Source organism: Tachysurus vachellii, chromosome 25 (assembly GCF_030014155.1).
Source record: "Tachysurus vachellii isolate PV-2020 chromosome 25, HZAU_Pvac_v1, whole genome shotgun sequence".
Taxonomy (NCBI): Eukaryota; Metazoa; Chordata; class Actinopteri; order Siluriformes; family Bagridae; genus Tachysurus; species Tachysurus vachellii.
The window spans coordinates 2,630,001-2,643,124 of record NC_083484.1 but is presented as its reverse complement, the minus strand read 5'-3'; the positions used below and the strand labels follow the sequence as shown (position 1 = coordinate 2,643,124).

Sequence of the window (13,124 nt, the reverse complement as noted above, 5' to 3'; positions counted from 1 at the left end):
AGTATACTTACATAAGCGCTGTGTGTGTGTGTGTGTGTGTGTGTGTGTGTGTGTGTGTGTGTGTGTGTGTGTGTTGTAGGGCCTCTCTCTTACAGCCAGTTTGCAGTCTGTAGAGGAACTGATGGGTCTGGCCGGTCGACTGGAGTGTGAAGGACCTAACAGACACCTGTATGACTTCACTGGCACATTGCGACTGGACAACCATAAGTATGTGTCCCCCTCCCGACACATTGTATTCCCATATGTAAAAGTACTGAATCTTTGTTTATTAATGTAGGCGATGTTCTTTCTCACCTGTATATGCTTACACACACTCAGTGAATTTTGAATTTTTGTATTTTACAGTCCAGTTCCTCTCGGACCGGACCAGGTGTTACTCAGAGGAGCACAGATTAGAAATACGCAGTGGGTTGTAGGAATCGTCGTCTACACTGGCCATGACTCCAAACTCATGCAGGTTAATGAAACGGTTTCCATGAAAAGTTGTTTCTCCATATGAAAGGCATCAGAGGAGACCACATTTTAACTGGAGACACTGGTAAATTATTAAACTACTCTGTTAGTGTAGGAGATGAAAGTTCGGTCAGTATATCCTTCAAACCAGCAGCACATCTCTTTATAGAAAAACACATTGAATTAACAAAAATAATAACATTATACGGGGCACGGTGGCTTGGTGGTTAGCACATTTGCCTCACACCTCCAGGGTTGGGGGTTCGATTCCCACCTCTGCCTTGTGTGTGTGGAGTTTGCATGTTCTCCCCGTGCCTCGGGGGTTTCCTCCGGGTACTCTGGTTTCCTCCCCCGGTCCAAAGACATGCATGGTATAGGTTGATTGGCATCTCTGGAAAATTGTCCGTAGTGTGTGATTGCGTGAGTAAATGCCAGTGTGTGTGCCCTGTGATGGGTTGGCACTCCGTCCAGGGTGTATCCTGCCTTGATGCCCGATGATGCCTGAGATAGGCACAGGCTCCCCGTGACCCGAGGTAGTTCGGATAAGCGGTAGAAAATGAATGAATGAATGAATAACATTATACTATTAATTCAAAATAGCAACTTAAAGGCATGACTAAAAAGCCCACATTCTACATCTGTGCTGCGATTTCATAGAGGTTATGCATAAAGTGCTGTTTTATTAATTGTCATATAATAAGAGTGTAAGGATTGTTTTTCAATAAAGCCAAATTTGCTTTGATTATTGTGATTAATGTAATATTACAACTTAGAATATTTAATGAATGTTTCAGGGTTTCAGAAAAACCTTGTCTCACACTGATCCCAGCATAATCTTTTTTACTTTTGGACATTTGGACTTATGTTGCTGTCTCAAAATACCCAAAAAATGTAACAGGACAGTCATGTGTGCACTGTGTCTAACTAGGGAATGTTTGTTAGATACATGTTACTTATATTTTGGAAATATATTTAGACCAACCTAAGGCTTTAAATCATAATTGTGTGTAAAAACGTACTTGAATGTATGTAGCATGACATTTCCAATATTCTGTCTCGTAGAATTCCACTAAAGCTCCTCTGAAGCGTTCCAATGTTGAGCGAGTGACGAACGTCCAGATCCTGGTGCTGTTTGGGATCCTCCTTGTGATGGCACTGGTAAGCTCTATTGGTGCGGCCATCTGGAACAAGCAATACAAAGACGTAGAGTGTTGGTACCTCTCCCGTACAGGTACACACATCTCTTACCATCCAACTCACATGCGCACACAACACAAACACACTTTTGTAATCGTGTAATGTGCGTGTGCGTGTGTGTGTGTGTGTGTGCTCCTCTATAGGTGACATCTCTCTGAACTTCTGGTATAATCTGCTGACATTCATCATTCTGTACAATAACCTGATTCCCATCAGCCTGCTGGTCACCCTGGAGGTTGTCAAGTTCACACAAGCCCTTTTTATTAACTGGGTAAGCATGTTAGTGTGTCTAAATAAAAAAAGATTAAACAGATTGTTATTGTCGCTACTGTTAGTTCATGTGCCATTTTTAGTTTAATTCAGTGGTTTGTTTATTTGACTGAATGTTGGCTTGGGATTAGGGATGGGGGAAATTATAATGCTTTTAGGTGCATTCTGAAAAGCTTCAGCATGCACAAAATGTGTTAAGCGTATTTTTTAAGCTTATGCCAAAAAAATAAAAAAAAATAAATAAAAATTCATATAGGTTGTAAAAGCTGCATCAGAATGCATAAAGAATCATTTTTTATTCATGTGCTTGCACTTCACCAACTTACAGTATTTACATCATGCAGCTCTAAGATGATTTGTATTACGCTGCTTCTAGGACAGGGAGATGTACTACGCCGAGACGGATACACCCGCCATGGCACGCACGTCTAATCTGAACGAAGAGCTCGGCCAGGTGAGGTGAAGCCCTGCCTTCCAACCGCTAAACCACTCAGTCACCAAACACTTTTTTTCACAAACATATTTTTTTGAATTGCTTCATTTGAAAGCTCTCTCACTTTCTCTGTTTCTTCCCCTCTCTCTTTCAGGTGAAGTATCTATTTTCTGATAAGACTGGCACTCTGACCTGTAATGTCATGCATTTTAAGAAGTGCACCATCTCCGGGATCACATATGGGTAAATTTGTCATATTTATAATGCTGTCATATTTATTGTCCCTGATCATTGAATTTGTGTGAGCTTTTTAGCTAATAGTGTATTGACCTGTTGGTGTGTGGATGTGGGTGTGTTTATATTTGTGTGTGTTTGGAAATCATTGATTTATTAGTCAATCCACAGGCACTTCCCAGATCTCGACCCCGATCGATCAATGGAGGATTTCAGGTCAGGAGCCGTTCTGTCTCTGTAATGCAGCTAATTCTGGGCCAGTCTAAAAGCACAACGTTTTACATAATGCATTTCACCTAATCTCTCTCTTTCTCTTTTTTTCCTCTCAGCCACATTCCCTCCAGCAACCACTGCTCCACCGAGTTTGATGATCCCGCTCTCATTCAGAACATAGAGAAGAATCATGTGAGTGCTCTGCCATCATCATCATCATCATCATCATCACACACTATGAACTACATTTCAACTCATCTTATCGTGTAAACCATCCTTTCCTCTCTCGGCCCTTTCCCCTGTAGCCCACCTCTCCTCAGATCTGTGAGTTTTTGACCATGATGGCCGTGTGTCACACTGTGGTTCCTGAGCGAGATGATGACCAGATCATATATCAGGCCTCCTCACCAGGTGTGACATCCAGTCACAACACTCCACCCTATAAAGACATTTAATCACATGACCCAGTTCAGTTACTAGAGCCTGACCGATATAACGAGTTTATAATGATTAAATGATTCAAAATAAGTAGCTAGTGCTCTGTGGTTTCTCAGAAAGTTGACATGCGGTGGTTAAGGTGAGGGAACAACAAGGTAACAACACATAAGGAAACACATGACATAACCACATGGCATTAAACAAAAGCACGCTCTCTGGTGGTCTGGCATGGAATTGTCCCAGTAGTTTCTTACACTGTGTATAGCTGTTTAAACACAAATAATAACAGGAACTAAAAACATTTAAAATGAAATCTCTAGTCGTCTCTAATTTTATTCTTGCTCTTTTACCCTGTGACGTGGACTTATTTATGCATTTATGTTCTGACTTTCTTCTCAGATGTTTTTTGTGCATGACTGCAGTATTAGTAGTATAATATTAGTTATTAGTGTTGGTAGACATTTTATTTCTAACAGCAGTGTTCACTTATATCAACCCAGTCAGCCAAATCTATTAATGACATATCGGTCAAGCCCTAGACCCCAAGAAACACCAAGTCCCCAACACCATGACAATGTTATTAATCCAGACAGGATTTCAGATCATTCTGGACTTCTGTAACTCCTGCTGATTTGTGTGGTTTACTGATTGTATGTTCATGCTGTGTTTAGATGAGGGAGCGTTGGTTAAAGGTGCCAAAAGCCTGGGTTTTGTGTTTACAGCAAGAACTCCACGTTCAGTCATCATAGAAGCGGTCAGTGTATTCTCACACCTTATATGAATGAGTTTGTTTACATACTGGATATGAATCATTTTGTCATGTTTGTGACATTTGTGTGTTTTGTGTTTTAAACAGCGTGGAAAAGAAATGACTTATGAGCTGCTTAATGTGCTTGAATTTTCAAGGTAAACACAATAAACCATCACACAAGAAATTTATCACACACAATTTTTAAACAAAAATGTATTAACAATTATCATGTCTAAATAGTATAAACACAGTAAATAATGTTTATATGGTGTGTTATATAATTTAAAGGTAGTAATGATCCAACAAATGTGCAGAGTCCAAGCCTACTTTACTGAGACTGACAGGCACAAAGGCAACACCTCCTTTTTGGGATAGACAGGTTAAAAAGCCACGCCCCTATTACTGGGACTGACAGCTACAAATGCCACACCTCCTCTACTGGGACTGACAGGTGGAAATGCCACGCCTCCTTTACTGGGACTGACAGCTACAAATGCCATGCCTCCTTTACTGGGACTGTCAGCTATAAAGGCTACACCTCCTTTACTGGGACTGACAGCTACAGAGGCTACACCTCCTTTACTGGGACTGACAGCTACAAAGGCTACACCTCCTTTACTGGGACTGACAGCTACAAAGGCTACACCTCCTTTACTGGGACTGACAGCAACAAAGGCTACACCTCCTTTACTGGGACTGACAGCTACAAAGGCTACACCTCCTTTACTGGGACTGACAGCTACAAAGGCTACACCTCCTTTACTGGGACTGACAGCTACAAAGGCTACACCTCCTTTACTGGGACTGACAGCTACAAAGGCTACACCTCCTTTACTGGGACTGACAGCTACAAAGGCTACACCTCCTTTACTGGGACTGACAGCTACAAAGGCTACACCTCCTTTGCCTCTTTACACATTATTTTCTATGTTGCAGCAACCGAAAGCGCATGTCAGTAGTGGTGCGAACTCCAGAAGGAAAACTGCGACTATATTGCAAGGGAGCAGTAAGTTCTCTAACATGCACACACACACACACACACACACACACACGCACAATGAAAAGGAACGATATTATGGTACTACTCAGACTGATGATCTCATGTCCATCTTGCAGGATAACGTGATCTTTGAGCGACTGAATGAAGACTCCCAGTATAAAGACTTGACCATAGCTCAACTCGAACAGTTTGCCACTGAAGGTGTAAAGATCTTTCTATATCCATCTTCCTCCATCTTTGATCGGACGCTGCTTTTGTGTGTACTATAATCAGTATACGTGTTTGTGTGTGCTGGCAGGTTTACGGACTCTGTGCTTTGCTTACGTGGATCTGGAGGAGAGCGCGTATCATGAATGGTTGAAGGAATATAATCGTGTAAGCACAATCCTGAAAGACCGAGCACTGAAACTAGAGGAATGCTACGAGCTGCTGGAGAAGGTATCTGACCCCTTACTAAATGAACAATCACTAACAGACACAAGCACTTTTGTCACCTATCATTCAGGTACAACTTGTAGATATACAGTTTTTTCTAAAATATTTACAGTTGATGGTGCACATGAATGTGTGATGCAATCAATTAAGCCACGCCCCTAGTTCATGGTGACATCACAGCATGTGACTTAACTCTTAACATCAGCCCACAATTTCTTGAGGAGATAAAATTATAAATGCAGACTACATTCCATTTAACTGTTTAAGGCTGATGGATAGAACTTCACAGGTGACTAAACTGAGGAGAAAATGGTGGGAAACATTTCTTTAAACAAGCTTTGCCAGATTGCGAACCAGATCAGAGAAATAAAGAAAATGAATAAACATGATATTATGTGAAATCTCTTTAATTAATAGACTAATGATCTGTCTCTGGTCCAGTGAGCTGCCTTCTGATATGTCTGATTGGATAGGTTGCTGAACTATAGCCAATTTTTTAAAAAAGGTTTTATAAAATATTTCTTTAAAAACTCTTGTGTCATACAGGGAGGTTTTTATCTTTGTGCTGCAACCTGCGGCCAGCAAGGGGCGATGTGGCGTTATGTATCTGTAGTAGATCGTGCTTTAGAGTAGGTTGATGTGTGTAGGGAGAGAGGAAGTGCACTCACATGATGCTTAACTCCAACCTACTGAAAAGACACTTACTGAACTTCAGTACGAATACACACTCTCCCTGATAGAGACATTTATACATACACACACTTCTATATAGCATTAGAGATTATTTGTGTGTGTGTCTGTGTGTGTTTGTGTGTACATTAGGACTTCTTCCCAAATGAGCAGCTGAATGGGTGGGGGTTTAGACCACAGCAGGGATAATTACCTGCACCAGTCTGCCAAGAGCCTCATAAAGCTAGAGTCAACAACACCACCATGTTACCAACACATACACTGTCTTTTCCTGCTCTGTTTCTCACGCACACACACACCAAGGACAAAGAATGATGCAAAGTGTAAGAGACAAGGCACTGATATTAAAGATTAAAGTGAGAAATGAACAAAAACACTGTGTCTTGTTATTACAGGAAGATAATCCCCAGCAGGTTAGTGTGATGAAACAGCGTTACTGACATCTTCTCTATCACAGAGTTTCAACACAGCAATGACAAATTACATATCACAGAACAACACGATACTTTTTGTTTATAAGTTAGTTCTGTTAGTTCAGGTTCTCACTTCAGTATTTTTTACTCTTGGAAGACTTTTCTGTAGCTGATACTGGAGACTCCTTCTAAAAATCTCCTTCACCATGTCTGCGATTCTACATCTTTATTAAACAACAGCATGATCATCGTAATAGAACCAGCACATGGATATAAACGTGATATTAATTACAGCCAGAGCTACGTTTATAACTGCTGTCTGATTAATAGAAAAATAAATTGACATATCTACTGTATGTAAGTATGTTTGTTCTTTCTCTCTCTCTCTTTTTTTTTTTTTAACTCTTTTTCTCTTCTCTCTCCCACAGGACTTGCTGTTGCTCGGAGCTACGGCTATAGAGGACCGTCTGCAGGCTGGAGTCCCTGAGACCATCGCCACTCTCATGAGGGCCGACATCAAGATCTGGGTTCTGACCGGAGACAAACAGGAGACAGCCATCAATATTGGTGTGTGTTTATGTGTGTGTGTGTGTGAGAGAGAGAGAGAGAGAGAGAGAGAACAAGAATATTATCAATATTCATAAAGACATTCGTAGCGATACGATAGATTGTTGGATTTATGAAAAAATGGATTAAATTAAATATACTAAAAATGATCAAGTTTTTCTTGATATGTTCATGTTACAGTATATACACTTTTATCTGTTCTGTTCTAAGACCTTAGCTCTCGAATCTGATTGGTCAGAAGATGTGTGTTATTTTGGTATAACAGCACAGATTGTAGCTCGATCAGTACCATGAACAGTGGGTTAATATTTATGTGCGCTTTCTAATAAGCTTTCGTTTCTGGTTTCTGTGGTACGAATTCACACACGGACGCAGCATGTGATCTAAGATTCATAATAAACAGATTTTAATCCAGTAAAATGATTTTTGTGTATAATGACTCTTGTGTATAATCGCTTTGCTTTATGAGGTTTCAGAGAAGGGGAAATTCTTCAGGATGACGACCAACAAATCCACATTACCACATAGTAACATCATCTCTTTTTATTTTAGGTTATTCCTGCAGACTGGTGTCACACGGCATGTCCCTCATCATCGTCAACGAAGACTCTCTGGATGTGAGTGTTGTGTGATCCCACATTATGTGTGTGTGTGTTAGGAAGCAGGGTGTGGCATACAGAAGTGGGTGTGTTCCATTGTTTCTTTGTGCAGGTGAAGGTAATTAAAGTGTCTGGTATCATCTGGGAGAGCATGATTAAAGGCACTGAGATAGAGCTCTTACTATCAAACGCACTGAACACACACAGTTGTGTGTAAGACGTGTATGTGCAGATTTCATTGTGTACAGTGTGTTAGTCGAAAGATTACATTAAAGAGTTACAGAGAGCAGCGTTGGTTAGAGTGAAAATTACTGTATTACACACAGACACACAGATTTTAATAGATGCATTTGTGTGTGATAGTGTGTGTGTGTGTTTGTGAGTGTGCAACAGCTGCTGCATTCTCTCTCTCTATGATAAAATGCATTTGATGATGTCATAATTAATTTATTCCGGTATCCTGTGATTGGGCAATTTTCTTTCCTACCACACTGGGTTAGTAGATTTTTACAGGAATAGTCACTGTATATATACCTATGTTTGTGTGTGTGTGTGTGTGTGTGTGTGTGTGTGTGTGGTGACTGAGTGGTAATGTGATCTGCTTTTTCTGCTCCATCTCGTCAAAACACATTCTGGCAGCAAAGCCTCCTGGGTAAACATGGTAGCCATGATGAAGACTGTGTGACAGGTTCCATCTGTCACTCTGCTGTCTTTGTCTCTCTCACACACACACAACACACACACACACACACACACAGAGCTGACAAGCTCTTCACACAGCTGTTGTCCTTGTAGCACACAGTTGTTCTTGTCCAAACAAATTTGTTCTGACTTTTTTTTTGTAGACTTTAATTTTCTGAAGACCAACCTGCCAAACACACTCACACACACGCACACACACACACACCCCTCCTAATCTTAATATGCATTTGTGATATGTTGGGAACTAAATATGATAGTATAGTGTGATGAGGAGTTAGTTACCTCAGGTGAAAATTTATTATTTTTCTATAACATCCTGTGCTGCAGTGTTTTATTCCAAATCCACAGAATTATTGATCAGGATAAAATGTCTGCTGAAGATGAATTAAGGAAGCATTGTGTAGCTGTGTGAACAGTCAAGCCAGTGGAAATACCCCATAACTGTATTTGTGTGTGTGAATGAGTGTGGAAACACTTCTTTGTGTGGAAAAGGGCTTGATTGTAAACCGACACTGGCTTTGAATGAAGAAGGCGACTGGTGATATGTAACAGCAGTTGGTATTAACGTCTCACAAGTGAGTGTGTCTGTGTGTGTGAGCGTATCTTAAGTATTTATGTATCAAATAGGTCCAGTTGAGTGTGTGTGTGTTTGAATTTTCCCCCCAGTCAATCTAAATATAAAGCTGATAAGATGCGAAGAGTTTGAGAACATGTTCAACAGCCACTGTAAAAGTGTGTGTGTATGCGTGTGTATGCGCGCGTGTGTGTGTGTGCTTTATTGTTTTCCCCTGTGTGCTACGTTTGTGTGAACATGTATTTTAGTCTGTTCCCAGCCCATAAGCTGCTGAAAATAACATTTAACTTGGATCATGAATCACTCACTAGCTGTGTCCAAAAATGGAGAGCTCAGATACGTAAGTCTGAGGAGAAGTGTGTGTGTGTGTGTGTGTGTGTGTGTGTGTGAGTGTGAATCACTACAAAGTGCTCATAGTAATGAAAAATCCATTAGTAATCCATTGTGATGGATTATACTGTAGCTGCCTTGTTACCAGCTAAACACCACATACTGCGTTCCCTTACACACACACATGCACATACACACACACATGCACATACACACACACACATGCACACACACTACTATACAACTTATATCCCTGTAAGCATTCTCATCAGCCAACATCTCATACACTTCTAACATATCTGCATTCCAAATCTGCCCAAAACGAGGCATTTAACTTCTACTTAAATCATTTGGTATGCGCATACATTTAAATATATTTGAATGTTAATGAAGCTGTAGTATAAGACTGTTAGTGAAGATTAATAGAATAAAAAAGAAAACAGTCAAATCTATAATTTTATAGGCTTAGATTTAAAAGTAGAGGACGCTATGTGTCTCTAGCTTTCCAAAGAACCTTTAAATAACCCATTTTTTATGAATGTAGACTGTGCATGTGTGTGTGTGTGTGTGTGTGTGTGTTTTCAAAATATTTCAATTTATCACAAAAATGTTCTGTTCTCAAACACAGAAAATGACGAGGTAGCAAAATTTTAAATGTCAGAACTTGTTTTTCTTTATTTATACCTAACACATTGAACTTTAGCCGGATTAAGAAGACAGTGCTCTTGTTTCCTCACCTGTGCCTAACGTGTGCAAAAGTTTGTACACCCTTCCAGTGGACACTGATGAATGTACATATTACTATGATAATGATGTATAACCCAAAATGTGCAATAGTTGATATTTTTTACTTTCTTACTATTACAAAAAACAATGAAATTTAAAATAAAAAACAATAGTTTAAGCCATGGTTTTAGCACAAGGTTAGTATGTGGCTGAGGACAATTAGTAGAATTAAGTATATAGATTGTTTTCCATTTTATTTTACTCGAACATTGTGAGGCTACAGAAGATTTACACACACACACACACATTTTAATCCCATACACTTGGCTGGACATCTTTCAGCATATCTCTTCATCCATCTCTATGTTTTAAGTTTTTCCATCGCTTTTCACTGGAAAGGTGGCTGAGAGCTGGAATTCCTGATTCAACAGATAAACAACTACATAGTCAACACACACTTATACACACACAAAAACACACAAACACAGGTGTTCAGGAAGCATATCCTTTATAAAGGGTGATCTGAGGATAGAGCTTGTAGCTTTGTTTAGTGAGTCTGATGTCAGATTGTGATCTGTTCTGAGATCAGATAGCGACTGTAGGCTCCAGAAGAGCCAGAGGGGGTGGTTTGTTAACTATGGTCATGGATGTTGGAAATGGCCCGACAGTTGCAATGGCATTGGCACGCACTGCTGTAAAAGCGTTCAGGTGGTCAGTCGTGTGTGTGTGTGTGTGTGTGTTTGTGTGTAAGTGCATGTGAGCCAGGAGGGAGGTGTGTGCCATACGGTTCACATGGTTTTCATTACAACCTATAGGAAGTTTGTTATTTCTTTTAGTTGTTTGTCTTGTTATCAACAGCACCATCAGTAAATGGCTTCCAGGTACAATACAAAAAAAATTTGCACACACACACACACACACACACACACACACACACAGACACACACACATGCACAGACACACACACAGTGTAAACAAGTGAGACATATACATGTACACTTATACAACCTAATAGCAATATAATTTAATGTACTTTAAGTATATATATCAGGAATAGAATCTTGTGTGTGTGTGTGTGTTTGTGTGTGTGTCTGTGTATAGACTGATGTGTTTCTTGTCTCCCATAGGCAACACGGGCCACGTTGTTCACTCACTGCTCATCTCTGGGTGACTCTCTGGGAAAGGAGAATGATCTCGCACTCATCATCGATGGTCAGACGCTCAAATATGCTTTATCGTTTGAAGTGCGCCAGTCATTTCTTGACCTGGCCCTGTCTTGCAAGGCAGTTATCTGCTGCAGGTACACACACACACACACACACACACACACACACACACACACACAGTGTAAGGGATATTAAGTGGCCTTGGTTTATGTGATAAAATGTTGTTAAAACACACTAGCACTCATATGGTGCTTCATATTTATAATTCTAAAGTGCTGTTTTCTACATTGAACACAAACCATTTAATGAGGACAAAAGTAATGGCACCCTATAAAAGACAGCGAGGGTTAGCACAGCCTGCAGTGGCTGAGCTGCATTACTGGATGTTTTAGTCATCATTCGGCCGATTTCAGCTCATTGTATGCTTTCGTTTCGGATTTTGTTTAGTTTTCTTTGTGTCAATGAACGAACATCAGCTGTACCGTGAACTCGCTCTAATTTACAGCTAATTAGAGTTCGGTCAGCAGAGACGAGTGTGATGAAATCTGTGATTAGTGAAACATTTACAAATTAGTTTGGTTTAGAACGTAAAAACATTCACACACAATGTTAATCCAGAATTTATACATGACAGTATTGCTCATAAATAAAAGCTCACTAGTCACACCCAAGACACTAATCTGGTAATAATCACGATTTTTTTTTACCACCTGGGGGAAGAAAATTCTGATTTATTCTGGGTAATGATATTATGATATCACAGAATATCAGGTGTGAATTAGGAATGAAATGTGTGTGTGTGTGTGAGTGTGTGTGTGTGTGTGAAAGTAAAGGCTCTGTCGTGCCTCAGGTAAGTAAATAAATAGCGCTAATGAAAGCTTGAAGCTTGGCATGAACAACACAGAGCTCTGTGCTGAGGGTAATATAATCCCCCAAGTTGTGTGCAAATGTCAACCTACTGACTCATTTGCTGTGATTATCCCAGAACACACACACACACACACACACACACACACACTGTTTTTCTTTACAGTCAGCTAATAATAATCCCATGTTGTGTTTTATAGTCCTGATGCACTTATGATGAAAAAAAACGCTGTAGTGGCAGTGAGTGCATGTGTGTGTTTATGTGTGTGTATGTGTATGTGTGTGTTTGGAGGGAGAATAATTGTGTAAATCCTATATCCGGAGTGCAGAGTCTCCCAGGCCTTACAAACCGGCTGAACCACCTTCCTCCCTCATCGACCCTCCCCTCCTGACTGTTGAGCTCATGAACACACACACATACACACACACACACAGACACTTATACGCTCTTATACGCTTGATTTAGATTTCATAGTCATGTTTATTACTAATTAATTGAGAAATTTAAACTACCTATAAATATAAATATAAGTTTTGGACCTGTTCCTAAAAAAATTTAGCAAACAGTTGGAAGTGATTTTAAATAGATTTTAAAGCCTAAAGTAGGAAAGATGTGTTATTACAGGAGATTGTCTTCCTGAGAGATATTAGGGATGATTAGAGAGAAAAATGCACCAGTTTTAGTTTTAAGTTTGCAATTCATAGCACTGAAGCGTCTCTACGTTGCTCTCTTTGATGTATCTGTAACCAGTAGCTAAAAAAATAAACAAAAGTCGAATGAATATTTTTGTAAGAGGAGATTTTTAGTCAGCAAGAGAGTAATGTATGAAATAGGAATGTAGTGTGTTTGTGTGTGTGTGTGTGTGTGTGTGTTTGTGCTCCCAGACCCTGACTTCACACTGTTTGTTTACAGAGCCACTTTCTGCTCCTTATTTTCTGCTCAATCCCACCATGAAGAACATCTTTCATCTTCCACTGCTCCTAGAAGCTGTATGTGTATGTCTGTGTGTGTGTGTGTGTGTGTGTGTGTGTGTGTGTGTGTTCAAAGGACAGGAGCTTTTTAGAG

General features: G+C 40.0%; 1 protein-coding gene across 5 annotated transcripts in view; it reads left to right on the top strand.

The window, feature by feature from the left end:
- Positions 1-13,124, top strand: part of atp8a2 (ATPase phospholipid transporting 8A2) — a 47,657-nt gene that overhangs the window by 19,200 nt on the left and 15,333 nt on the right. For all 5 annotated transcript variants that reach the window (XM_060862117.1, XM_060862116.1, XM_060862118.1 and 2 more), the window contains 17 exons: positions 80-207; positions 346-457; positions 1,516-1,684; positions 1,794-1,921; positions 2,297-2,374; positions 2,508-2,596; positions 2,759-2,803; positions 2,917-2,992; positions 3,106-3,211; positions 3,910-3,992; positions 4,095-4,144; positions 4,926-4,995; positions 5,106-5,190; positions 5,288-5,427; positions 6,956-7,094; positions 7,647-7,711; positions 11,153-11,325. In XM_060862117.1, coding sequence (XP_060718100.1) covers positions 80-207; positions 346-457; positions 1,516-1,684; positions 1,794-1,921; positions 2,297-2,374; positions 2,508-2,596; positions 2,759-2,803; positions 2,917-2,992; positions 3,106-3,211; positions 3,910-3,992; positions 4,095-4,144; positions 4,926-4,995; positions 5,106-5,190; positions 5,288-5,427; positions 6,956-7,094; positions 7,647-7,711; positions 11,153-11,325 — 1,736 coding nt within the window. The remainder of the gene's footprint in view (positions 1-79; positions 208-345; positions 458-1,515; positions 1,685-1,793; positions 1,922-2,296; positions 2,375-2,507; positions 2,597-2,758; positions 2,804-2,916; positions 2,993-3,105; positions 3,212-3,909; positions 3,993-4,094; positions 4,145-4,925; positions 4,996-5,105; positions 5,191-5,287; positions 5,428-6,955; positions 7,095-7,646; positions 7,712-11,152; positions 11,326-13,124) is intronic.